The sequence below is a fragment of the Aspergillus candidus genome, assembly GCF_002847045.1.
Source record: "Aspergillus candidus strain CBS 102.13 unplaced genomic scaffold BDW47scaffold_5, whole genome shotgun sequence".
Taxonomy (NCBI): domain Eukaryota; kingdom Fungi; phylum Ascomycota; class Eurotiomycetes; order Eurotiales; family Aspergillaceae; genus Aspergillus; species Aspergillus candidus.
This window is the reverse complement of record NW_020194010.1, coordinates 395,252-422,031: the sequence shown is the minus strand read 5'-3', so window position 1 is coordinate 422,031 and position 26,780 is coordinate 395,252. Positions and strand designations below refer to the sequence as shown.

The 26,780-nt window shown below is 50.6% G+C and overlaps 7 protein-coding genes across 7 annotated transcripts; 3 read left to right on the top strand and 4 right to left on the bottom strand.

Moving 5' to 3' along the window:
- Positions 1-743: 743 nt before the first annotated feature.
- Positions 744-4,115, bottom strand: BDW47DRAFT_99876 (uncharacterized protein). Its single transcript, XM_024820957.1, has one exon. It carries the CDS (start codon positions 3,588-3,590, stop codon positions 819-821), a length of 2,772 nt encoding a protein of 923 aa, XP_024675310.1. The 5' UTR covers positions 3,591-4,115; the 3' UTR covers positions 744-818.
- Positions 4,116-4,884: 769 nt separating this feature from the next.
- BDW47DRAFT_115456 (uncharacterized protein) lies at positions 4,885-5,841 on the bottom strand (the record flags this gene model as incomplete). The annotated part of the gene is made up of 5 exons (XM_024814798.1): positions 4,885-5,227; positions 5,286-5,351; positions 5,413-5,493; positions 5,562-5,769; positions 5,823-5,841. 5 exons carry the CDS (start codon positions 5,839-5,841, stop codon positions 4,885-4,887), a joined length of 717 nt encoding a protein of 238 aa, XP_024675309.1.
- A 7,594-nt stretch (positions 5,842-13,435) lies between these two features.
- BDW47DRAFT_133687 (uncharacterized protein) lies at positions 13,436-15,664 on the bottom strand (the record flags this gene model as incomplete). The annotated part of the gene is made up of 4 exons (XM_024817898.1): positions 15,077-15,664; positions 14,911-15,005; positions 14,538-14,851; positions 13,436-14,482 (listed from the first exon to the last, which is right to left on the bottom strand). Exons 1-4 carry the CDS (start codon positions 15,529-15,531, stop codon positions 13,436-13,438), a joined length of 1,911 nt encoding a protein of 636 aa, XP_024675308.1. The 5' UTR covers positions 15,532-15,664.
- Positions 15,665-17,054: 1,390 nt separating this feature from the next.
- BDW47DRAFT_66293 (putative ER membrane protein) lies at positions 17,055-18,065 on the top strand. The gene has a single exon (XM_024819557.1). The coding sequence runs from the start codon at positions 17,255-17,257 to the stop codon at positions 17,789-17,791; it is 537 nt and encodes a 178-aa protein (XP_024675307.1). The 5' UTR covers positions 17,055-17,254; the 3' UTR covers positions 17,792-18,065.
- Positions 18,066-19,584: 1,519 nt separating this feature from the next.
- Positions 19,585-22,576, top strand: BDW47DRAFT_66274 (anaphase promoting complex subunit 2). The gene is made up of 2 exons (XM_024819556.1): positions 19,585-20,175; positions 20,234-22,576. The coding sequence occupies exons 1-2, from the start codon at positions 19,645-19,647 to the stop codon at positions 22,553-22,555; spliced, it is 2,853 nt and encodes a 950-aa protein (XP_024675306.1). The 5' UTR covers positions 19,585-19,644; the 3' UTR covers positions 22,556-22,576.
- Positions 22,577-23,005: 429 nt separating this feature from the next.
- BDW47DRAFT_122851 (type 1 glutamine amidotransferase) lies at positions 23,006-23,956 on the top strand (the record flags this gene model as incomplete). Its single annotated transcript, XM_024815934.1, has 1 exon — positions 23,006-23,956. One exon carries the CDS (start codon positions 23,006-23,008, stop codon positions 23,954-23,956), a length of 951 nt encoding a protein of 316 aa, XP_024675305.1.
- A 52-nt stretch (positions 23,957-24,008) lies between these two features.
- On the bottom strand, positions 24,009-25,817 carry BDW47DRAFT_133685 (MFS transporter; the record flags this gene model as incomplete). The annotated part of the gene is made up of 2 exons (XM_024817897.1): positions 24,009-24,854; positions 24,928-25,817. 2 exons carry the CDS (start codon positions 25,815-25,817, stop codon positions 24,209-24,211), a joined length of 1,536 nt encoding a protein of 511 aa, XP_024675304.1. The 3' UTR covers positions 24,009-24,208.
- Between the last annotated feature and the right edge of the window lie 963 nt (positions 25,818-26,780).

Genomic DNA, 26,780 nt, shown 5'->3' with positions numbered 1-26,780 from the left:
GGGTGGGGAGGAGCTTCAGGTTCGAGTCCTGCGGCGGGCAATTCTTTTGCTCCCGCTTCGTCTTTTTGGCGGTCTTGATGACGGTTGCATGACGGCAATGTGAAAATTTGGGTCTTATAAGGTAGGGAAGGTACTCAGGTACAAGGAACGGGCTAGATGATGAGGATTTCTATTTGTGAAGGATCTGATCTGGTACGGTGTGTAAACGTATCGTAGACTTCGCGCTCAATGTGCAGGAAAACCGATGAAACCAATAAAAATAACAACGATATCAATGATTATGGAGAATTGCGAATAGTTCCAAGATTGTATAAAAATGTGGAGAATCAAAACAATGATTTATGTGGGGAAAGCACTGTAAGGCTGATGACGTCATGTCTATCAGTTCCACAGATAGGTGCATACTCAGCTTATCGCCTGGGATGATTGATCGCCCCTTGGCGGATTGGGTTGCACATGCTATATCTGCTGGTACTACGTGAGTACGTAGTCTATGTTGGATACATTGCTGGGTAATCCATTCTCGAATATCTCTACCGTGGGGGAAAGAGAATAGAGTAACATCAAATACGAAGAAAATCGATTGTTGAGCTAAGATACACAAATTCCCGACAGTGCAAGATAGCAGCAAACATACAGACCGAATGTATCGAGCGCAGAATATCAAAGGCTACCTAGCGAAACAGAATGAAACAGAACGAGTAAATGAAATGAAAGAGGAAGGAAGGAAGAAAAGAAAGAAGGAAGGAAAGAAGGAAGGAAGGAGGGAAGGAGGAAATGTTGTAAGGAAGGAAAGAACAACCCAAATCATTCACCCTTTATACCACACCACCATTGCTCCTTCCATCCCCAGCCGAGATGACACCACACACCCGACCAGAAAATCCCTCCAAGCCGGTAGGCGCGCCCGATTTCTGCGCAGACGAAGTCAGCACCGCCGACGCACCCGGCATGAGAAGCACGCGAGCACCAATCTCAATCCACTCAACGGAGTTGACAAAGGTGAACGTAATGCGGACATCCCCTGGAGCGTCAGGACCACCAGTCGCCCCGACCATGCGGTTGACCACGGACCTGTCGGGACCGCCGGGCAAGTCGCCGTCGAAGCTGAAGAATTCGGGCTCCGCCGGAGACGGCGGCGACGAGACCAGCTCGTCTTCTGCGAGAGCCATGCATGTCACTTTGACTGTGCTTCGGATGTTGGAGATGTAGACGATTGCATTGCCTCCTAGGAGCAGCGGCGGGGACAGGGACGACAGGAATTGATCCGCGCTGAAAGTGGCGACGAACCCCTTGTGAGATGCCAACGGCCTTGGAACCAACATGGGCGAGGTGTTCAAACTGGCTAGGATGGAGCCCTTTCGGATTTTGGCAAGGCGGGGTGTTAGCTGGCCGTCTTGGTCCAAGGGGAGAGGTTCGACTCCGATAGTGCCGACTTGGTCTTGAACTAGCCTCTGCACGGGTAGTCGGAGGTTTCTAGCGCTCACGACGCGGACGCGCTGCCACTGGCCTTGAGCGGAGAACCGGGACCGCCCCGAAAGAAGGCTGTGGGCGAAAGACGCTGGGGATTCTCCAGAACCAGGCACACCGCGGATATCATCCTGGTCTGAGCGCTGCTCGCTCCTGCGTCGCTGAGTGGCTGGACCATCGCCGGGTTCGGGGGTCTGGGTCAAAAGGGGCCCGATCATGAGCTCGTCGCCGATCGCGATGGACCCGTAACGGACGAGGCCACAGAGAACCACGCCGTTGTTTTCCTTTTGCCCGCGGTCCACCGTCATTGAATACACCTTCGACGGAGGGATGGCAAACACCTCATCGATGTTGAAGATGTTGGAAGGCGGGTCGGGGGCGTCCAGCGAATCCGGCAAGACGGTTCGGACCAAGGATGGCCGTTGCGGAATGGGTAGAGATCGAATAAAAGCATGTAATTTCCCTATACCCGAGCCATCGACAGCACTGGTGAGGACAATCGGGACTGTGGTCATCCAATTGTCCGTTTCCGAGATCACCTTCCTGACGCTGTCCCTATCTGCGGATGCTATGTGCTGCAAGTCGATATCTTGATTGGAAGAGCCAGGTAGCATTGCAGGCTTTTTACCCGACGCCTTCAATGCTGACAAGACTTTGGTGAGGTTGCTTCTCAATCCAGCCCGCGATGCAAGATCCATCTTGGTGATCACCACTAGTATAGGGATGTCCAATTTCGTGCACACATCTAGATAAGACAGGGCGAGGTTGATATCGGTTTTCTCGGCCGAATCACTGCTCTCATCGTCGCAATTGGCCGGAATACACAACAATATATAATGGGGCGCCCAGCTGACCAGTCCTCTAAGGGTTGATTTCAAATATCGCACCGATCCTGGAAGGTCTGACACGAAGGCCAAACGGCCGCCTTTCGCAGTCGCATGTACGTCGTTCCAGGCATCGACATTGCCCGAGGCGTAGTTGATGACATTCGTGGTGTCGAGGGACTGCTCGCTAGCCGCATATCCGATCAACTCATGTGCGACAGAACTGGTGATACCGGACGAGATCTCGTGTCGGTGTTTGAGGAGCCCCAGTCTGCTTGCCCCCCGTCCATTGTCGAGCACGGACGACGTCAGTGTGCCAAGAAGTGAGGACTTTCCGGCTGTTGTTGGACCTGTGATCGAGATCCGGATTTGCTCAGTGTTAGAGTTCGCCGCATCAGGCAAGTCTTTCTCCCCGATATCAGACAAGCTGGACCGCGTCACACAGTAACCATTTGTGGATGAGTTCGAATGGTAATGGTCCCAATCCGGACTCACAAGTGCCTCCGCAACCCAAAGGTCCCCTGTCTGATGTTTTCCAGTTTCGGTGCCCTCCGCGCTCGAGCTCTCAACCCATTCGCATTTTCCAACGATGACTCTGCGAAGAACCTCGACCTTGCAGCCCAAGCTAGTGGCCATAACATGCAAGTTGAGCAGGCTCTCTTCCAATTCGTCGTTGACAAGCCCAACAAAGGTCCCATCATCGGAAACACCAATCTCATAGAGAGCACCTTGGCTCTCCTCAAGACCAGGGAGTAGCCGAGTGGGTTTTTGCGGGACCCCCAGCTGGGGTGACGCCTCAGGCAGAACAGGCAGCACGAGGCTAGCCGCGGTAGACGAATGGAAAGGCGAAGACTGCTGCAACCGCCACAAAAGTTGGGTAGTCAACTGCTGCAACCGCTGCTGTCGACTCTGCGTCGACGGAGTCGGAGCCGGTTTCGCACCCGATTCGTAGCTGGCAGATGTCGGGCCCGAGGTGGAGCCGCTCTCATGGGAATGGCAAGATCTACCGGCGGCAGGCCTAGTCGAAGTGGAGCTATAGAGTCGCCGCGGGCGAAGGAGAAGATGCAGCTTATATTCCATCGGACCCTCTTGCGGTTCCGGCTCCAGTTTGCTGATCCCGTAGTCGGACAGAAAATCGGGATCGGTCAGAGCCAAGCGCAGGCTCGAGTTGGACCGGGATTTAGTCGCCATGCCACGACCGCTAGGCCCCCAAACCTGGGGGGTAGATGTACCTGACGTGGACCATGGCGAGGAGACCCGAGGCGGGTCCGGATCATAAGTGAAAATGGACGCCATAGCTCACAATCCGGCGGACTATACGGCCAATTGAGTTATGCGTAGGGTAAAACAAGGTTTGATGGCCTGATCAAGAGTATAAAAATGCTTCAAACAGAGACGAGCCCGTGATGTAATATATCGAGACGTAAAAGATGTAAGAGTTGGAGTCTGCCACGTAAAGAACCTAGTAATAGTATGTGCAGTAATAGATTCATCTTGCGGACTGAACAAGTTATATGCACGAGTCAGCCTAGGCAGAGAGTTATGTCCTGGTAAAGAGAATGAGGATACAAGTTCATCAAGCAGTCAAGGGCAATTGACACTTTAAGAAGCAGACGACATCGCGCAGGCTGAACCGTAGATGAGTCACTGGCTGCATTCCTGAGATCCAAATGAAACATACAAGGCTACAGGGAGTGACATGACTAGGTCAGGTGATGGTGATGTAAGCACGACGTTGGAGGCTGTACTTGGTGCCTGAGGCAGCATACTCTCTGGGGTTGGAGGGTGTATGAACCATGGATCTTGATGGATCTTTTGGCGTGATCTACCTTGTTGATTACCTCCACTTGGTGGATGGTATGCTAGGTTAATTGCTTATAGGGCCAGGGGGGTCTTGATTAATGGGGGTGTTGATCGTATGATGGAGGACGCCCTCTGTATAAATTACTTATTATTGCGGAGCTAAGCGGAGCAAGTTTATTAAGTTTTTATATTGATTGTTGCTGTGGATAGGAAGACAGCGATCATGTGGCGAGTCATGTATACAACTAAAGTCTTCATGAGACAGGTGGTCGATAAGAAATCTTGCAAATGGCTTTTTGTTCTTCCACTCAAAGCTCTCGCCTTTTGAACAGCAGTCTACCTCTAAAATTTGGTCTTTTATCATATAAGTTAATGTATAGTGTAATTTATTTGTGACCAAAATAGTATTCTAGTAGGTAAAAAGTAGCAAGCTCTGACCAATAACAATATTAAACCCTCCAAAAACAGGCGCTCCAAAATCAAAAACAGGGGTAAGTAACAGGGGTTCTCCTTTCCCCCATGTATAAATGCAAGATGCGTTCACAACCTTCGTTAGCGGGGACTCCATATCCCCAGTATATACAGGGATCCTCCATGCCGGACCGGTAAACATGTATGCAAAAGATAATCCAGATAGTGCTCTGCTTTGTGGCACATGTTTCAATACACAATCTGTGTCTGTGGTGAGTTGGGCGCGATGTGTTCGGAGAATTCAGTGCCCTCATGGGATGCGACGTAGTGTTTCGACGCTGCAGTGGCTTTATCTTCTCCGCGCGCGCTCGGGGATTTACTCCGCAGACATGTCTCGCCCACTCCCTTTGCACTTCCCTTGGGCGACATGGATATTGCGTGCGGTGGTGCGAGTGAAAACCGCACCGCAGCTGGGGCACTCGGCTTTGGCGACAACGCCGGACTTTTCTCGTTGGTGACGGAGGAGGTTGCTGAATGTGGAAAATTCGCGTCCGTTGCACCCGTGATCCCAACACTGCGGCTTTGGTCGGAAACTTATCACGCGGACTTGCTGCTCGGGGTCTGACGAGGCTGGGACGGAATCTGGCGAGGAGTATACCGTGCTGGGGGGCATCAAGTTCGGTGGCTGGGGGCTCACGGCTATTGAGCTCGAGTTGGATCTGCTAGTTCCACGAGTGTAAGCCTGAGGGGTCATTTGACGGGTAGAGGAAGACCAACACTGATGAGATTGAGGAGCTCGGGGTGAGGTAGTATTCTGACTGGTTCATAAGGTATGATGGTGGTCTGCCTTGGTCTTAGTACAGCCTTTCCTAGCCTCGGGGGACGGGGACGGGGGTAAGCTTACGACAAGGTGAACGGGTGATCATGCATGGCTGAAGGACTGCTGGCTAGCGAGCTGCTGGGATAAGAGTAAGAAATGGAGGAACTTTTTGGGCGCAGTAAGTCAGTAGCCGCAATCGAAAGGCTGATTCTTGACGGCATAGATTCTCGTACCTTCGGGGTTGCTGGCGGGCTTGTGGTAAAAGATAGTGTGACGAAGGGGCTCCTGGCGGATAGAAGCTTTGAGAGGGAGGAAGTTGGTGGCCATATGCAGGATATCCAGCCGATGAAGACATGCTGTGTGGGGGGGCGAACGCGGGCTGACCCACTGCCATGGATGGGGGTTGAAGCGGTTGTGATGACCGGCTAGGCCAGCCGTAATCTGTTGAACTTGGTCAACGAACAGTTCCCATTCAGCGTGTCGTCTCAACCTACTTTGTGGGTTATGCGTCATAGTGTCCATTTAATATGCTGAGGTGTTTGTTATACCTTTGTCGCCTTTAACACGAGGACATTAGCAACGGGCTTCCCTTACAGCCTGTGATCCGGAAAGACGGAAGGCAGTGAACAATGGAAATAGGGAAACGGTGACGGAGAAGACGTACAGTCGAATACTCGACGCTATTTCTTTGAACGAGCTCCGATACACTTCCAGCCACAAAACCCCGTATAAACGGAGGATGGAGGACTGTTTGAAGGGAAGAAAAGGTCGCTGTCTCTGCGAGCGATTCTCACTCTCACACTTGGAAAACCAGGGGCCAGATACGATCTCGTCCAGCAATCAACCAAGAAATTAATTGCAATAAGTCAATATCACCGAGTCTGATGAGAATTCTCAAGTTCGTGACAAGAACTATAAAATTATTGTCGACTTCGATCAAACTTTGATGTCGTTTTTTATTCTGATGTCGCAGGATTAGTCTCGTCTATCTCAACCCAACCAGAGAATTCAAAGGAGACAGATATAAAGGTAACAAAAGTGGAGGGAGATACGACAGCAGATCGATGGTCATATATGAGAGGAAACAGAAAAGGCGATCAAGCAGGCCATAGCCGGAGGACATGGTGGGGGGGGGGGGTGTGATGAACCTACAGTCAATCAGTGGAGAGCAATCCTTTGCCGTATGGATGTATCAACATTGATCATCAAAAGGTTATTAATTGAAACGCGAGTAAGGAACACGAGAAGGAATCTCAAAAGTCCATACCCTAAGATAGGGCAGAGCAGCGTATTTAAGGATTTCAGGGTCAAGAAGGATAGAAAGTGAGAGGAAGAATAAGAAAAGGTTAAGCGTAGCGATACAAATGATAGTACAGAGTTGGGAAGCTCAGCCTGGTCGCCTTAGCGAGTAGTACTATTATTTCTCTGGATTATTATATGATGATTATTGTTTTTTTCTGGTTTCAATAATTCCAGAGCTCCATTATTTTATTTCTATTTTATTATTTTTCCATGTCATATTTAGCGTTTGGATTGTTCTGAACAGTGCGCCATCCTTATCTGCTAACGGAGATTTCAAAGAAAAACCAAATTAACAATTAAATCAAATAGGGTAGAAGAAAATATAATTAAATCGAGTTATTAGAATAAGGCAGAATAAGATAAATTAAAAGTCAGATAAAATGAAAAGAAAAATTCAGGAACTCGACCCTAAACGCAGAAGAAAAAAACCGATCTACCTGAACTGGGAGAAAGCGTCTTCACTGCCACTCACCTGATCATCGTCGACGAGATTTTTCCTGAAACAACAAATAATCAGCATCGATATTGGTCTCGTCATCATCTGGAGCCATCGTCTTACTACTTCAGAGGCTCTCATCTCGCAACCCTGCTACAATCATGGTTCTTTCTCCTTCCTCGAGTTTGGTAGTGTGGCCAATGATGAGTTGGTTGACTCATTGGCTTCGTCCCCATTGATAATCGCATGATCTTTCGTCCCTGGCTCAATTCTCCAGGCACCTTGCCATCATCGTCAACAGAAGAGGGGCGATTTCGGGATACTCGATCCAGAATAGTCCTGCAAATGATTTACAGTGTCCTAGACGAACATGCGAGGACTCCAACACTCGGGATTCAGCCCCCAGCCCCAAATCATTCTCTCCCGTTTCCCAGACTCCACCTCACTAGACCAAGGGAGTCGATGACAAGTGACAACCCAAGTTTATTGGCGAAGCTTACGCTGGCACCGGACCTAGGTGCGACGGACCTTTTTTACTGGAACGAGGTGCTGGAGCAGTGGAGGGCGGGGGAGGGACAACGGAGTAAGCTCATTTGGCCCCGGTTTATGGGAATCGGTATTTTTTTTTTTTCTATCTTTTCTTTTTGGTTGAAAATTTTTTTTTTTTTTTACAGCGCCTAGCGGTACGGCGAGTAGTAAGTCGCCGGTCCGGTCTCTTCGCCTCTCTTTGGTCCAAAACTCGATGAGTGAATTGGGGGCCAGGATGATAGAATGCCTGCGATTCGCATGGCCGGTGGAGCCAAAGCGTCCAAACCAGAGCGGGTCGCCGGGTACTTGGACAGGTCCACTACGTCCCAGGAGACCCCCGGGGACACCGCCTGACCCAGAAAACGGAGTACATGGAGCCCCGACAGAGAGAAGGGCTGGGGAGTTAGGGAGTAGCGTCCTCTTGGTTTTTTAAGGTCAGGAGTGCATCCTCCTCTTTACTTTCTTCCATGATCATTGGTGGTGATAGGCAATAGGCTTCAGAAAAATCCCTTTATTTCGTCGAACCAGATCAACGGCTGCACTGCGCCATGAACGGTTCTTGCCAAAGTCCACCAGAATTGAACAAGGGCCATCTGTCGGGTGCAGCAGAACCTTTGGCTTGTTCATATTTTGGCCCCCACGGGAGTAGTCGTGGTCGCCCGCCACTCGATGGATCCTAACAATTATCAATTAGCCCTCTGATTTGCCCGACCGTATGTGTCGATCACAGTGCGAGATATTGACACCATAAGAACTCCGGAGTATTGTCCATTCTTGCTTGACCTGCACCAACGGCAAGGAGAGCTGGAAGCCACATGGGGATTGGATGTTCACATATTCATAAACGCTTAGTGGCTCGATAGAGCTTGTCGCAGGGCGGGCAGACGTGCCTACAAGCACGGGTACGAGCGATCGTCGACCCCAACATCCCGATGCGAACAATCAGCCTGGAAGGGCCCCTGGGAATTTCCAGCCACGGTGAAGTCATCCTTGTCGGAGCGAAAACAACTTTTGGTCCATCACATGGGTTTGGTGCACGAACCAACGGTATACCACCTGGCACCAACACTGCCAGCCGTGGAACGCGGGCGGAAACTTATTTTATTGTTTTTTCCTTTTTACTTTTTCGAGGTGAGCGCTTAAGTGCACCTGTCTTTTGTTCCCCTTGCCCCTTGATGTCTTTTCCCCTTTACCCCGTATTCATTCTTTGTTTTCCTTGTTCTGTCAGAGAACTGCCCACTATCCAACCACATGAGTCAGTTGGGATGGGAGTTTGACAGCCACGGTAAGGATGAACCAGGATCAAGAACCTATTTCTAAGGCCAGTAACCGCTCAGTTGGAACTCGGCACCCAGAGGCTCGTAAAAAAAAATAACTAGGCAGCTTCTTGTGACAGAGGATCACCCCTCCGCTCCAGCATCACACCGGGCCCAAGTCCCGTTAGATTGACGATCTAACCAAGGAAGACCTAGCCTTATGTCGTTTACGAGGTACGTGTCAGTTTCCAGCTTGGTTTGGTCCAACCTGACCCTATCGGGCGGCTTTTGCCTCCGTCCCGATGCTTTCTTTTTTCTGGTACTCTCCTCCTTTTCCCCACACAGCAATTGATGGGCCCATCCTCATCAAAATTTGGGGCCGTTTATCGACTCGGCGAGCTGCATCCGACGCGCCTATTGATTGGAAAAGTATTTCCTTGGACTTTGATTCCTCGTGGCGCGCACGACGGTAAGGCGTCAACCAATATGTGGTCTTCACGGAAGTTCGAATCCCCCGATTTTCGACCTCTTATCGTTGCTTTTGCCCGCGCTCTTATTATGGTTATTATTAATTTATGAACATTACAATAGTTATCTTTATCATTGTCACTATTGTTTGTTTCCGTACTTTTGATTAATGTGGCTAAGTATTTTCATTCCGAGACGATTGACCTCTTCGACAGTCTATCAGCCATATGGTGTGACATGATAGCGGTCCACACGCCGCCATTGCATGTCTGCCCTCCGGCGTCCCCTGATGACACTTCTTCTAGGTGTCACCAGGTTCAGAGGCCAGGGTCCTACGATCGACTTGACTCCACGTGCCATGGCACTTCTATCGATCCTGCTGGAGCTGCCCCCAGCCAGAGCGGGTGTAACCTACATGCTCCAGCCACTTTCGTTGGCAGCTGTGTCTTAAATCTCGCTGGAGCCCCTCCAGTAAGCACTCCATTTTTCTGATGAATCACGTCCGAGGGTCGAACCCACCGTGCCGAACAATTCAGGAACGTGAAAACAACAGAAACAGAAAAATATGCAGAAAAATTAAAAAAATACAAGGAAAAAACCGGGGACCCAAGCACGGTCCAACGAGGCTCATGATTTGTCACCTTTCCCCCTGTAATCCACTGGGAGAGCCGCTACAAGATTAGGCCCCGTCCAATTCCGGCCTGGTCGGAATGCAGCCTTTTTACCCCAACAGGCAAGTCACCATAAGCCCTATCAACCTCAGCCATGGTGCTGATAGGGTGGGGTGGGAGAGTAAGCATCGAACGAAAATAGATCCAACAAACAATAATCACGAAAGGGGGCAGGGCTTCATTCCAGGATTATTTGAAGAGATGATACTACTGCTATATAGTGCACGGTCTGACCCAGTTCTGCCTCGAGTAGTGATTACAGAGTTCGAATGTCACGATTGGTGGCTTCTCTGGTTGGACCTCGCCTTCACTCCGCACTGTCGATGAATTAAGCCGGGTTGGCACGGTGGCTGATAGACCATTTACCTACTCCGTCCATGGCGTCGGACACAGCCCTCTCTCTCTCTCTCTTTCTCCTCACGTTACGAGCCATTTTCTCTCTCCTTTTTCTTCTGCCAGCGCAGCGATTGAGCCTTGGGGTGAGTCCTACAAATGCAACGCAATCAATGGCTGCCGCTAGTCTGCCTTTGCTGCGGACAAATTAAACTTTGGTTATTTTCTCTGGACATGTGTGGTATCTTGCCCGTGGCTTGCAAAGTCGGCGCGTGTCTTGCTCCGCAAGAGCAAGAGAGGCAAAAACGGCCCCCAATGGAATGAATTAGACAACAGCGGCTAGTTGACCGTTGACCGCGAACCCAACCAGGGCCCACGGACGGACATATTTATTGACCGACACTTACAGGCTTTAAGCGCTAGCCCATGGATGGGGATCGGCATTGGCTTTTGCTACTGTTAGTGTTGGTGTTCGTGCCGGTCTCGTGTGAACTGCTGAGCTGAAAGTGAAACAAATGACCAGAAGGATGACGACGACTCCGTCTAGCAAGTGCGCATTAATCATCCTCCACTTACTACCCCATCTTCACAAGGAAGAGATGAGAAGAGAGATCAAACGTGGGGGAGAGAGAGGGTCGACGACCCAGCCTGCAGTGGTCAGCAGCAAAGCTCAGACTGATAATTGAGAAGCCGTCAGCATATTTATCAGCAGCCACCCGTGCAGAATTATTAACAGACTGAACATAGCCCACTCCCCCGTTACCTCGAGGATTCCCCATGAAGCAATTGGTAGACGAAGGCCCCCATCACCGTCATCGTTCTAGAAAACACCTAACGCATCCTTTCAACACAGAAAAAAACGGCCGGGAATACAAGGCGCAGGACGAGTGTGCCCCGGTCGGTAGCTGGACGGTGGGCATTGGGGGGGAGGAGAAAGAGTGGGCTTAGCCCCCAAGCCAATCTCCACAATAGACGACAGCCATAGCAAAAGGGAATTGATTGATTTGTTCAACCGTCTCGAGTTGATCAAAGCGGCAAGGGGTCTCAAATTAAGCGACGATTGTCGGTAGACACCTCAAGGCAGGCAGGGTTAGCCATCCTCACCCGCATCCTTTGATTTGCCCTGCAGAAGACAAAGCTGAGGGCTTTTTTACCCACTTGGAGTTAAGGGGAGAGTCCCGCCGTATCTACCTACCTACCACCCGAGCTACTAACTACACCGTAGCCAGGTGATAATAAAAAAACTCGATATCCGTATATTTGGGGGCCAAGTGCCGGGCGCACTGGAAGAAAGATTACCTACCAGGGTGAACTCGGACGCCACAGCCACAGCTGACAGCAACTATTAGGTTCATGACGGATATCAAACCGGCAAGGATAGTCTCCATCCATTTCTTCAGGCCGCATGAAGATGATGTGATGCGATATGATGTTAACGAGCCTAGCCGTATACTCTGAAGAAAGGGGAGAAAGCCCTCTCCGCCCCCCTTTCTCCCTTCTCCACTCCATGCTTTATAGCCCCCATATTCTGCTAATCATCTTTCGATCACCAGATCCAGTAACTCGATGAACGCCCTGGGGGCCAAAGATGTGGTCCTCTGTGAGGACTGCGCTGTATGGCTAGGGTTGGAGAATAAGCCACCCCCTGAGCTTCTTGAAAGGACCAAAAGTGCCCTGCCCTGCTCGCGGTGCTAGGCGATGTGGGACGTGACCATGTGGATGGATGGATGGCCCCAGTTGAGGCACAAGGCGCCTGCTATGTTGATTCCAGACTCGCCGGTCCGGAGTGTGGAGCCTGTCAAATGATTGTCGGGCCGGTCGGGGGGTGACTCCGGGACTTTGTGTGGGTGTTTATACTTTCTTGTTGTGGTTCTGTTGATGGGTAATGGTGAAAGATCTCTAGCTGTGGGTTTGTGCCTTGAGTCCCCCCCCCCCACTTTGGGAAACGACATCTTGATTCTATGGGGCTATCTCCAGAGTCTCCTGTCTTTTGTTGAGGGCCTTTATTCTATGAGAAGTGGGGCCGACTTTTGACAAAGATTCGACACTACGGAGATTTCTATGGAAGCCCCCTTGCGAGACCATCGTTGTGTTTAGTGCTGTCCAGGGCCTCGTGTCTGGGTGAGGTTATCATTTCATGGGAGGTTGCACTACACCAAGTTGTGCAGACAGGTCGACAGGACACAGATTGAGAGATGGTTACTGTCAGTGTGGGATATGAAAAGAAGATAAATTGTTAAGAGCGGGTTGTATATGTGACTGTGCTAGCATGAATCATGAGGGAATAAACTGGTAGGGCTATTTTGCATCACTTCACTGAAGTTAATAGTATGACCGCCTTTCTTGTGGTCTGTCATGACCCAATGTGCTATACAAAACATGACAACCTCAAAGGTTTGACTGGGATAGTTGGGACATCACTCCCCCGATACATGGGTTCGGGTTAGGTTTGTTCCTGGGAAGAACTGAGAATGTCATTGGCTTCATAACAGCTATCAGTGCTTCCTTACGTTGTTACTATTAGGTTTGTTCTTCCTCATTATTATATAGAGGTTACACTATACCGAATGCCAATGGGTTCAAAATCATATATCCAGCGCCATGGGTCACGTTTCCGGTTGACCCACCCACAGAAAGCAGAGCGGGCGTAAGGAGTAGACGTCTTCTCAACCCACTTGTTATCTACAGTACTGACATCAGTGTAGTAATTGTCTAGAACAAATAAGCCCACAGACTCGTCCCTCGCTACCGCCAGCACTAGTAAACAATGACTACTATAGAACTGGGACGTGGGTTGTCTTTACCGTCAACTGCATTCAGATGGTGATACTTGGACTATGAGACCTAGTTCTTGTAGATCGTGACAGTGGCTGTCGCCTCGTTTAGTCTACAGGAGAATCAATCTGTGTTGACTGGGTGTTGCAGAACGAAGGACGATAAGCATATTGACAGCCATTATAACACTTTATCTAGGTACTGGTTGTAACCCAATCTATAGCTTATATGTCTACTGCGTGACCCTAATGAGGTAGGGAGACTCGCGTGTGCCAATGAAAAAGAGAAACCAATAAATGCAGGGCTAGTATGATTTGCTTTATTTTCGGATAGTACATCTAGAGATCATTCACCGGCCAGGCGCCTGGCATCTCTTCAGGCTCCATCTCTATCATCTCCCAAAATTCACCTGCATAATGATCGGTTTTTTCAGACACCCATATGTTCCAGTCATCAGGGGAAGGACCGTAGCTAAATCCCATGAGTGGCCGGGGCCATTGCTCATAACCCCATAGAAACTCCCAACCAAAATACTCTTGCTCAAATTCTGAAACCTCTGTCTTCCAGATCCTCTTCTCGTTTTTGCCGAACTGCTGTAGATCAATGCCAATGGCCTGCAGCTCCTTCAACCACACCCTAAAGCCTATGTTCCACGCCATTACGCGGTATTTTTTTCTAGCCAGCCAGCCGATGTATCCCACCAGGAAGGACAGAAATGGCGTTTCTCCAGAATTGACATGGTGGATATCCCCCCCAATGAGCAGAAACTCATGGAGCATGTTATTCCATGATTCATAAAGTGCTCTCTGGTGGTGACAGTTGTCCTTCGTCCACGAATTTGATTTCAATCCGGCTGTGTATTCCAGGTGCTGCGCTACAGCCAGATTTTGACCAACCTTCCTAGAAACGGCGTTCACTAAATTCCCCGGGCCATGAATGTCACAGATAAGCGTAGTGTCCCATTGGAGGTCCTCAGCTGTCAACGGACCAGGTCCAATGATAGTTCGGATCGTCTCGGGCATATGACAGGCATCCCAGTAACCCGATGCAGCTCCTGTGGCCACTGCGAGTCGTGTTCGTCTTGACATCGAATAGAATGACGGACAGCATTCTCGCTGGAGAAATAAGAAATCTTCTGCCGTCCCGTGGAAATCTTTTAAAACTCCATTTAAAACTTCCTCCTCTGTGTCGTAGATAAGATCAGGCACATGGGGGAGAACGACGCGCAAAGATGGGAGCAGCTTCAAAGAAAACCCGCCCGAAGACCCAGTCCATACTAGATAACCTAGCGTATTGTCGATGCTGTTGCCACTACTATATACATCTGCTCCCTGACTCATAAGGAATTCAAACATCTTTTCTCCTTTTCCTAAAACGAATGCGAACTAGTATAGTTTAGTTCGCTCAAAGGTAAGCGGTATGGTAGAATGTCAGACTTACTCCAAGCAATCCCCTGTTCATTGGGCCATCAATTTGATCGAATGGCGTTGCTTGCCCGGAGGCAAAAAGACGTTGTAAGCCTGCGATATCGCCATCCGTTATACAATCGACAACCTCCGAATCGTGCGAAATCGTCCTATAGGCTCGAAGTTGCCAGTTCCAGCCACCGGGAAACCGTCTAGCGGTGATCTCCAAGGCTTTGCTAGTCATCCACACGGGCATGCTTAGATTCCAGAGATAGGACCACTTCGACGTAGGTTCTACTCTCCTTTGCTGCATTTCTCCTGTTGTCCTTTTGGTGATTTGAGAGGACTCTTGAATGCTAGATATCAGTCTCGCGCGCGTCAAAACGAAAAGACGAAATGTCAAGTACCTTTCGTATACGGAGGAGGCTCCTCGTCGGTGATGCTTTTTGCAGATTGTGCCATCTTCTGAACAATCAACTCAGGCTGTACCCGCATCATAGCCCTAACCACCATGGGTCAGTCACGCGTGTCTCTCATCCCCCAGCCATAGTCAGAACGAAGACTACAACCTACCGCAAATAGCACTGCTGAGACACCTGCAGTAACTGCAAAGCGTTTTGCAGCACAGCCATATACTTCTCGACTTTCGAGCGCTGAAGCACCACCTTAACAGCCGCATAGTGCTTACGCAGGCGACCAGGGCCTGATGGTCGTATGTCTCGGACGAGCTCTTTGGAGATATCGTCTAGTGTTTTCGTCGCTTGTATGCAGAGCTGAAGACTCTTTTGAGCGTGCTTGTTTCTCTGCAGCGCAGAAACAGTCGTCGCGTCGTCCTGTGCGAAGTCCTCCTCGATATCAGCCAGGACGTAACCGGCTATCTCGATGCTCTGCAATAGACGCTTGAGGTCGTCGGGTGCATCGCACACTTGGTCTACGCAGTCTTTGAGCACAAGTAGGGAATCGGTGAACTGCACTACGATGGTTCCAAATCCGATGGCGGCTGAGACGACCCCGAGAATTTCTGCCATCGCGAATAGCAGATGCGGAGATGCGCGTAGATGAAATTTCGTATACCAACAAAGAAAGCCTTTTATTTTCCCAAATTTTCAAGCGATTAATGAGAATGCGAACCTTCTCTGCGCTGAGGAAGCAACTTTCGCCGGGTGGGGTACACCCTTTAGTATAGCCTTTAGCGCCTGTTTAAGAAAGAGAAGGCTGAGTATATAATTTCCCTACTAAGGTGGAGGCTGTATGTTTCTTTGCATTTTATTGGATACTATACTACACCACGTATGTGTCTCCAATGCATTGGCCGTATCAGGTCACAACTACATTAGGCCCAGCTAGTGTGTTTCCCAAGGCTCAGCCTGATTTTCTAATCTTGGAATATTATATTTATACATGTTGGAACAAAAGCATGAAGAAACTGTCAATCTTGCTTCAGACGCATGGCGACTCTTAGAGTTGACGAATTATGACACGGTGGGTGGAGAGAACGAGTATAAACTTTACGGAAACTCTCATGTATATCATCCAATATCTTTGCAATAATATTTTCATGTACGCCCTGGCTGCGTGGTGAGAATCTCTCGGCTCAATTCATGCAACACCCGGGTGATCTCAGATCCTAAGTATCGGCATCGAGGGACACTTGACCCTTATGGGATGCACTGTAAGATGATGTTATCTGGTATGCCACAGCACGTGCCCATGCCTCAGGGCGACCAGGAAATTCCCGGCTCGAAACAACCAACAGTCCGTTGCTGACTGCCTATTCGGCGGTGAGATCGGCGCGAGATAACACCATGCAATAGGTTCATGTCAGGAGGGGCTTTTCAGCCGTGTCGAACCACCAATTGCCGTTGAGCTGTCGGAGGGGGGTTATCTATCTTGAAAGAAGCCCAAGTTGGTCATCGTCAGGCCTGGGGATTTGATTGTTGTCTCACTGGTGATGGCCTGACGATTCAGGCGCTGTTACTCTGAGATTGCAGGACTGACATTTCAGGCACCACTAGAGGGGCCATGTGATGCCTGAGAGTGCCCAAGAGGAGATTCTTTATAATGAAGAGAAACAATTCGACCGGATCGAAGGTCGGCTGCCCTGGGCTGGAGGGTGTCGTGACCTGGACCATGACTCTGATTTCTCATTCTCCGCTCCCGGCCGCATCATCTTCAACATCCCACCTGATTTCGCATCGTGGTCTCGAGATTTGCCGCCCACTACAGAACATATTTACCTCACTCTCTCCCCTACGGTCCCTGTGGGGTAGACTAATACGATCCCTCACAAATCTTGGGGTATTTTCTGATCAGACACTCTGCGTTCCTCCAACAACCCCCACCGCTAGTTGAATCCCGACCGTGACATCCCCTCACTCCCCCGCCAATCCTCGCGGATCCCTGGTTTATCACGCGCACAGGTGTCTCTATCTCATAACAGTCAGTGAGTTATGCCGGTTTCCTTCTCCTTGGATCTTCTGAGCCACGCACGGATCAGGCGCGATCGGAAAAGACCCTAAAGAAGCCTTAGAGTGAAGAAAGGAAAACGAAACAAAACAGACAAACAAACAGATCTCAACGGTTCGCGGATCGCAGTTCCGAGGTCTCACGTCATTCCACATTCGACGACCAAAAAGTCTCAACAGCTTTAGAGACCCAACCTGTCTCCCTCCCTATCTCCCAGTCCGCAAATCCGATCCGAACCTTCCCCCGCGATTACCCGGCCCGAAGTGTCCGTCCTCCAACACCATCATGGCCTCCTTCATAGAGGATCTGTGGATGAGCGTCTTTACGCCGGGTCCCACCCCGACCTTGCTCGTCGCCACAAACGTCACCTTTGCCGCCCTCCAGACCCTCCTCATGGCCCTGCTCTGGTTCACATATAGCATCCATTTCTTCGTGCTGTCGCTCTTGTCCGCGTCGCTATGGTTTTCGATCAACTGGTTCGCCAAGGAACTGAGCCAGGTGCAGGCTGAGCAGGAAGCGGCCACGAAAGACGGTCAAGACGGCAAGACAGGAGAGGAGAAGGGTTCATCGGACGGTAAAAGGAGACTTCCGGGGGCGCTGGACACCCCGGGGAGTGATACGGAAACGGAAAGTTTGACAGAACGCAAGGGTCCTGCCGCGTCGGGTTCCGATCTTCGGCCCACCGCGGCGGCTCCGACGTCGCTGGAGCTGCCGGGCAAGCATAACGAGGTTCGAAAGCGTCCTAGTATGGGTGGAGAGAGCTCGGGGTATGTCAGTACCGATAGTGAATGGGAGAAGGTGGAGGATAGTAATGGGAATTGAGCAGGGGCCTGAGGTGTGTGTGGAGAGACATCTGTTGAACTTGGTGTCGCATGATCATCCGTGCTCAAGTAACTTCTCCAACGGTAGATGTCGGTTTGTCTGTTCAGGGGGGCAGTCTCTATATTGAATGATACCCTAGAGATGTATTTTGCTCTTCGATGTTATGCTAGAACAGTGCTTTCTGTTCTGGTTGGAGTGGTTAGTCCAGCGCTGCATTTAGCTATCTCCTATTCACGGGATGATGTTTTGAAATGAAATCGATAACGAGATCAAATACGTATAGTTATTGTCTTGAGCATGTAGAAGCTACAACTAAGCAACCATGTTACACTGCAGCTCAAAACAGCCAGGGAGCTCTTCAGGCAGCTCAAAAAGACAGTGAACTCTATCCATAAACTGTATAGGCCAATTAAGTAGCTTATTCTTCAACGATCCAAAAAACATCTCAGGTCAGTGCAAGATATCAATGACAAAGAACCAGGCCTTGGATCATCCTATTCCTTCCTTAAATCGAGTCGGCCACTGAACTATCTTCGAACAGTGTCTTGTTCCTGGATCAAATAATATCGTACATAGTAAATTTGCCTGTGGTAACAAACTACCATCACTCTACCGTAAAATCCGAGTAACATCAGGATACGCTTACAGTGAGCAGTCTCCAAGTGCAGATCCATGGAAACAGCTCGCAAAGCGCTCGTTTACGACAATATCATTCCAGCTCTTTTCTTCAATCGCCTCACTACTTGGTCTTTCACTTATTACGTGACTCTCAAATGTCTCCGTCCACGAACCATCCTTTACCGCAGCATCGTCCCCGTGCAATTCAACCCCGTCCGTATGCATGTCCCGCCATACATATTTTTCTCCTCTCATCGAAGTTCAATATTAGATTCAGATAAAGCTCCAGTCTGTCGCCTTGCTAGTCTTAAAAACTACTTCTATCCCTGCGGTCCGATGCCCCAAGCACTGGCCGTGCATCGCGGACTACAGCTCCCGCATCGTTGTTGCTCCCCCGCTGCTTTGAGGAAAGCAATACAAATACAAATGGGCAGAAAAGACCTCTTCCAAAATAAGACCCAGTAACCTCCATCGACACCCATGACGAGGTCTTGTGCGTTGAAATTAGAATCTTCCGACTGCGCATATACTCGGACCTCACGATACCCATGACGTCACCATACATATACCGACGCTTGGGACTGCTATGCTCATCACGAAGCGTGATTACCTGTGTAGTTACACCGGAATGCACAAGGCCTTCTGAAAACCCAGTTTTAGGTGTTTGGACTACCGTATTGGGATGCGCAAAGCCGAGCAGGGTCTTGTTCCGAGAACCAACCTGAGTTCGGACTTCGGGGGTGGATGAGGCTGGCTCGGACTTGTATTAGCATTTCACTGGCTGGTCTATTGTAGCAGCAGGATCTCATCTGTCCTCATCCCTGCGAGCCCTAATCTTGCATGTCTAGGCCTTACGATGTAGTCATTCAATGCTCGCTGGTGCCTTGTTCAGGCAGATATCGTTGTGGATGGATATTCAAAGAAGTATGGTGTCTGACTGTATATTTTGATCAGACTGTCAGTAATTTGCAGCAACAACTTCAATCTATATCGATATACACTTGAATGTTGAAAGATGTTGCAGGGGGGAATATTGATAGTAGATACTGACTCATCCGCCAAGCCCAGCCCACGTCCCAAACCGGCTAGCGCGTGTTGTTATCTGGGGATGCTTCAATCAAGCCGATACCCAGATCTTCACACGCCAACGCAACAACCAAAGAAAATAAAGACAACGCTAAACTCGCTTTCCACCGCTGATACATCATCGAAATGCCTCTCAAGTGACGTCCGCAATGCCACCCACAGACCCCATCATCCCCGCCCGCCGACGCGTCTTCGAGTCTGTGTTTTCCCCCGCGTCGCTCGAAGACTTCACCACGAACAGATCGGCGATCGGACCGACGAGCTCCTCCCCATTCTCTTCCAAGTCGAATCACTCACAACCCCGGGCCCAGTATGCAGGGCACCGCCGCTCCCGCTCGTCTACAGCATCCCACTTGACCGACCCCGCGAGCACAGGCGACGAACCGTGGCACGACCAGGCCACCTGGGACCGAGCATGGCGGACGGCGATCAAGTTCTTGTCGGTCCCGGACCGAGAACTGGACATACAGGCGCTGGGAGATGATATTGAGGAGACGAGACTTCTACGACACTTCAATCGACACACGCGGCCATCGAAAGATGTCAGTGCTGCACTGGCGTTCTTGACTGCTCCTTTGTCGCAAGGGGGGCCGGACGCTGCTCAACGGAATATTATCGATTGGTACGGGTACGAGATACGGGGACACTTTTTAAAGAACTTCCGAGGAAGCTTACACACGGTGGGTTACTTGTTGTCCTTCGCGGGCGGGCCTGTTATCCTAATTGTTCGCATTGCAGCTTTTGAACCACCCCGAGAAGGACCAACTACTGCAGAAGATCGTTCACTGCTTGCAATTCGCTCGGAAGATCTACTTCTCCCAGCTCGTGGAATATGTGCTACCGCTGCTGAGTGCAGGGGGAGAAGAGCGGGCGTTTATGAAACTGCGCCGTGGATTCCATATGATGGTGGCATATGCGCTGCCGTGGCCCCAGTTTTCGGTAGTGCTTACGCGCGAGCTCGCTAGAGATTCTTTGACGATACTGGGGATAGATACCTTGACTGAGGAGATTTTCGAGGATGCACTTAGTGTCGAGAACATGGAGATCGATCATCAGTACTCCGTGTCGTACCAAGATTGGCGGGATGCCCCGTCCGATGAGTTTCGGCTACAGATGATGTCCGACGAGGGAGAGACCCGCGTGGCGGCTGCTCGGGAAAGATTATTGTCATTACTGCATGGTCTGCAGCTCGTGGGGCTAGGAGGGGAGAAAGCGCAAAAGGTTTTCGCCGGTGTGATGAATGCCATGATGTCGGAGTTTATCAGGGCGGCGTACGCAAACCAGTGGGAAGGACCGTCCTTGGCATCATCACATCTGCGCCATTGGATCGAGAACGTATTTGCGCGGCTGGTGGTTCAGGTCCTGTCTGTCATCAATGTCCCAGAGTCTGGGCAGAAAGAGCCCGATCAGCTTGACGTGAGCCTCAATGACGTAGAAAAGTGGCAGGAGGTCGGGATATCGCGACTCGGGGCCCTGCGTACGAGCGAGCTTTTCGATGTGATCGTGGAATGGCCCGCGAGCAGTGGTGCCATTGAAGATCTCCGTCATTTCATCACATATCCGGCAGCGCGATCCCACCTAACGCATTCGTTTGTCGCGACGCTCAACCGCAGGCTACTACACCCGGGTGCTTCGACTGTTGAGATCTTGCAGGTCTACATTTCCATCATTCGATCTTTCAACTTGCTTGATCCCAAGGGCGTCCTCCTCGACCGGATTGCGAGACCAATCCGCCGGTATCTGCGGGATCGCGACGATACGGTCCGGGTGATTGTTGGCGGTCTCTTGGCTGATCCGACGGATGTAGATGCACAGGCCTCATCGAGCGGAGATAAGCTAGTTGAGCTGTCAGCAGAACTAACCAAAGCGCACCAAAATTCGCTGCGTGGTGAGAAAGGAGAATTAGACTGGGACGACATGAACTGGGTGCCTGATCCAGTTGACGCTGCACCCGATTATCGCAAATCGAAGACGTCGGACGTCATCGGCAGTCTGATCAGTCTCTTCGATTCGAAGGAGATGTTCGTCAAAGAGATGCAGAATATGCTGGCCGACCGGCTACTGCAAAAACGTGCCGACTACGACCAGGAAATGTCAGTCCTGGAGCTGCTCAAGCTCCGGTTCGGCGACAATGCTCTGCAGGCGTGCGAGGTCATGCTGCGCGATATCTTCGACTCGCGACGAGTCGACGCCGTGGTGCGAAACGACCAGGGGCTTGCGAGGAAACAGTCTGCCGCGACGCCGTCGACTCCAGCCCAGGGTGCGAAGCGCCCAGCCGGGAGGGACATTCCGGACCTGCATGCCAAGATCCTGTCACATTTCTTCTGGCCCGAGATCCAAGAGCAAGAGTTCCACGTGCCGGAGGACATCGTGCAGCTGCAGAAACGTTACGCGGCCGGGTTTGGCTCGTTGAAGCAATCGCGGAAACTGACATGGCTCAACGGACTCGGCCAGGTGACCGTCGAGCTGGACCTCGAAGACCGAGTGTTCGTCAACGAAGTCACGACGTGGCAAGCGACCGTCATCTACGCCTTCCAGTCACCATCAGAGGACTCGATCTCGCTCACCATCGAGGACCTCGCCGCGCAGCTATCCATGTCGCCGTCACTAGTGCGCAGTGCCTGCTTGTTCTGGGTCAGCAAACGCATCCTCATCGAGGGACCACGAGACACCTACCGCGTACTGGAAGTACTCCCCAACGAAGGCGACGAGACAACCGCCTCCGGAAGCGCAGACATCCCCGGCGCCGACGACGACGGAACCGCATCCGCCGACGCAGCGCAAGCAGCCGCAGCCGCCGATGCGGCCGCGGCCGCGGCCGCCAAGGAATCGGCCGAAGCGGCAGCCATGGAAAAGATGAACCTTTACTGGCAATTTATTGTGGGGATGCTGACTAACCAGGGGGCGATGCCGCTGCAGCGGATCGTGATGATGCTGAAGATCGCGGTGCCCGGAGGGTTTCCATTCAGCAATGAAGAGTTGCGCGAGTTCCTGGCGGGGATGGTGTCCCGGGGGAAGCTGGAGATAGTCAGTGGGGGGAGTTATAAGATCGTGCAGTGATGCATGCATGCTATGCTAATAGATATGAGTTACGAATTGAACAGTCATTTACTTATCTTATCTGTATAGATCTGTCTCCGCATTTGATATGCGCGTTTGATATTGGGCTGCAGCCTGCCTGCCGCCCTTCAGTGGCTGATGGATGCTCTCTCCACGACCTCGCTTATGACAGTACCTTTTGCATCCGAGTAACCGACAGATAAGCTTTGAGGTTATTCGTGAATTCAAACGGACCGCCCTTCCCAAACAAGTAACATTATGCGTCTGACCCACTTTTTAACATTTTTCTTTAAAATCCAACCCATGGAGATGCGCCACTCAAAAACATACAACAATTCCATTCAACTCAATCACCTGAAAAATCCAACTCAAGCATAACAGCCTATCATCAATCAAAGAGAACAAACTACAGAGAGTGCGCAATCAAACCAAGCATCGACAAAGCGACAAATGCACATCGCCATCCTCGACGCGGACATCCCCGTCCCAGCCGTCTACGCCCGTCGCGGACTCTACTCCTCTCAGTTCAAAAAACTCCTCCAAGAAGCCGCTGCACGAGTCCATGAGTCTCCTTCACAGATCCACACGACAGCCTACGACGTCGTAGGAGGCTGCCTTCCCTCCTTAGACAGTCTACGCAAGCAACCTCATTCCCCCTCCACCACCACCACCGTCGCCACCAACGGCGCCAGCGACAACAACTCAAACACCAACCCCCTAACCCACCCCATAGACGGCATCCTCATAACCGGTTCCAGCTCCGGCGTCTACGCAACAGCCACCCACCCCTGGATCACGCCGCTCCAGACATTCATCCAAACAGTCTTCACATGCTACCCGCACGTCCGGCTCTTCGGCGCCTGCTTCGGCCACCAAATCATCGCGCAAGCCCTGCTTTACCCATCCGTGCACGTCGAAGCCTGCCCCGCGGGGTTCGAAATCGGCCCCGTCGACATCTCGCTGTCTGAGCCGTTCGCGCGCGCATTCGCAGGCCCGTTTCGCGACCTGCGCGCGGGGCCGGAGTGCATGCGGTTGCAGATGGTTCATGGGGATTGGGTTGTTCCTGCCAGTCACAAGTACCACAAGAATGAAGAGGAAGAGAAGGGGTGTGGGGGGTTGCCATCCCCGTGGGTGAATGTGGGATCTAGTGCGGCCTGTGCGGTGCAGGGTCTGTATTATCCTGGCCGGGTGTTGACGTTCCAGGGACACTTTGAGTTTGATGGGTTTGTGAACCGCGAGACGTGTAGGGAGTTTGGGAGGCGGTTGGAGTGGGGGGAGGAGAGGATCGGGAGGGTTTTGGAGGAGATTGGGGGGAGTGGGGATGAGGCTGGGGTGGATGATTCGGAGGTGGCTGCTGAGGTTGTTTTGAGGTTTTTTGAGGGGAGGGATCAGGGTGTTTAATATGGATTGCATCTAGATTAGATTAGATTAGACTACATGTATATATGAATGCTTTACCAGTATATAGAATTCATTTGTTATTAGATGACAAGTCATACTTTATAAGACCTTGGAGGTTAATAAAGGCAAGGCTACACTATCTCAAAAATGACAGCCCGCTATTAGCACTATCTCAACCCAGACTTGATCGGTTTCGCATACACAGTGGATAATAGATGCATGATACTCGTGACTGAGACATACTGGAGTATCTCACGTTGCCAGTAACCTCTCCATCTCCCTAATAAGCGGACTCGCTTTCCGAATCTTATGTCCCTGGAAGTAAAAGACAACAGGAATCAAAATGCACACAGCTTCCACAACTCCCAAGAGCGTACTCGCCCAATGCAACCCAAGCGTCGCATACATTTCCGGCCCAGCAAGCGGAAGACAAGCCCCCATAACACTCCGCAACACCATATTCCCCGCAAGCGCAGAAGCAGCATAGATACCATACGAGCGCGCCATGTAGTTATTTGCATAGATAAAGACACACGCATTCCCAGCCCCAAAGGGAACACCCGCCAGAATGGGCGCAATCCAGTGCACGTTGGGCGTGCAAGTCCAGGCGAACCACAGTTGGCCGATTGCTAGAAGCGTTGCGCCGAGGCAGATGATGCTTACCATAGCCTCTGGTGGCACTGTGCCGGTTTCTGAGCTTTTGCGGTGAAGGTTGATTACTTTTCGAAAGAGAGGCTCCATTGCGATGGCGATCAGGACGCCGACTCCTATGCCGGTGAAGGAAAGGCCGCTGTTTCCGGGGGACCAGCCGCGTTCTTGATGGAAGGCGATTGGGTAGGCGACGAAGCAGAGGTAGAGGATGGCGTAGACTATTGCGACGTAGATATCCCAGAATAGACTGTAGTGTCGTTAGATGAGGTTTCCGTATAAGGTAGGGATGGTGGTGAGAGATAGTCTGGTGAGGGACATACCATATTGGTTCCGTTATGATCATCATAAACGGCCGACTGAGACTCGTTTTAAGCAAGGACTTGATATCCTTTTCACCATCATAACGCGTCCACCATTTTGGATTTTGCGTTTCCTTCCGTTGTTTTTCGGCTCGGTTTCTCAAAATGAGCGGAGCGTACGTCTCTTCAATACAGACCATCAAGGCCAAGACGGCACCGCCCATAATGAGAACAATCCAGTTCGTCCATCTCCAACCCAGATATTCAAAGACAAAGCCACCGATGATCGGGCCATAAACCGGACCATTGGTAGGTCCAATAGACCAGAATCCAAACGCCAGAGCTCGGTGCTCATCAGACACAATATCATTGACAGAGGCGGGAGAGTTGGACATCATCGCACTTCCAAAGAAACCCCCAAAGAACCTGCCCACGAGGATTGACTCAATATTCGAGGCTAGGGCGCTCGGCAGTATCAGTACGAGGAATATCGTCATGGAGACAATATAAACAGGCCGTCGACCCACGACTTCACTCAGCGGCGCAAAGATGACCGTTCCCGCCGCCATGCCGAGAAGGTAGGTGGTGACGCCCAGGAGGGCCACACTTTTGGATATCTGGAATTCATCTTGCAGCCCTGGGATCCCCGATGTGTATAATGTGCTGAAGAGACTTACGACTGTAGCGCCGAGACTCATGGTCATCACTGTGAGGCTTTTGTACCACAGGGGCCATAGACGGGGATTCTGGCTGTCTTGGGGGTCCCAGTATATTTCGAATTCGGGGGGATATAGGATACTAGGTAGTTCGGAGATCACAGGCTCGAGGTAATTACTGTAGCCCTCTGCAGCTGCACTATAGCTCCGTGTTAGCCCATCATCCACGCAAGCTTTTGCTGGGGGAGAATCCATGGCGGTAGCTTTAATCTTTTTTGCGGAAGAGATGAGGGGGAAGAAAGAAAACAAGAAGAGATATCCATTTAAAATAAATATAAAGTTGGAAAATGAAATAGGAAGAATCACAACCCAGATATAAGGAGTAGAGTTATTAGCTGTTTTGTCATCCAGTATGCCTACTGAGCGGGATGCCGATAAGCTGGTGGGGATACTGAGAGGGATCTCCGGGTCGGTATCCCGTTGACGCCATAATATGAAGTAAGATGATTGGCGTCAAGGTTGGTAAGTTCGCGTGCTTACTTTCCGATCAATACTATCAATGTTTGAGAACTTCAAGTGGGATAGCCCGAGAGTATATAAGACAACGCAGTAGTACCACTGGTCTGATCGGCCTAATCGCATTGTATACACCCACGTGTGCACGCTGTGGCGGTAATGTTATATAAAATCGCTACAATTTGCATATTTTCTTATGATACCAGTAGATCAATTTTATAAACTGACATATGTGGTGTGGTCACATACGTTGTTCATGGTACGGAGTAACCGTGGGGACACGATTGTGCGTGGCCTTTGGGCGGAAAACCGTGTTCTCTCCACCCCGGCTGTTGCTGCCTTAATTTTGAAGCCAATCATCCTTGATTTGTCTTAGAGTGCCCAGCTGTGACAGGGACTCTGAGTTAGAGTGGGCAATGGCCAGGGTAGGCCAGGTTAAGGACCTCTGTCTTAACCTGCGGTTAACCGTTCTCGGTAATCAAGCCTATTTAGGCAAGGATCTGTAAATAAAAGTCATTGATTTCTTACTCTATATAGGGTTCTAGGCCTAGTATTCAAATTAGTATATATATATAGCCCTTATTCTGTCCGTTCTATCATTTAAAAGTAGATTTAAAAATATATTCTGCTGCTCTAGATCGTCTGCTTAACCAAGTAATTATCTAACCCATCTAGGCCTAGTACACGTATAACAGTTAACCG

Bases quoted from the DNA above. Each gene is read 5' to 3' on its own strand.
- BDW47DRAFT_99876 (XM_024820957.1), bottom strand. From the start codon at position 3,590: ATGGCGTCCATTTTCACTTATGATCCGGACCCGCCTCGGGTCTCCTCG.
- BDW47DRAFT_66274 (XM_024819556.1), top strand. From the start codon at position 19,645: ATGCCACCCACAGACCCCATCATCCCCGCCCGCCGACGCGTCTTCGAG. The intron at 20,176-20,233 runs GTGGGTTACTTG...TTCGCATTGCAG, and splicing joins TCCGAGGAAGCTTACACACG to CTTTTGAACCACCCCGAGAA.
- BDW47DRAFT_66293 (XM_024819557.1), top strand. From the start codon at position 17,255: ATGGCCTCCTTCATAGAGGATCTGTGGATGAGCGTCTTTACGCCGGGT.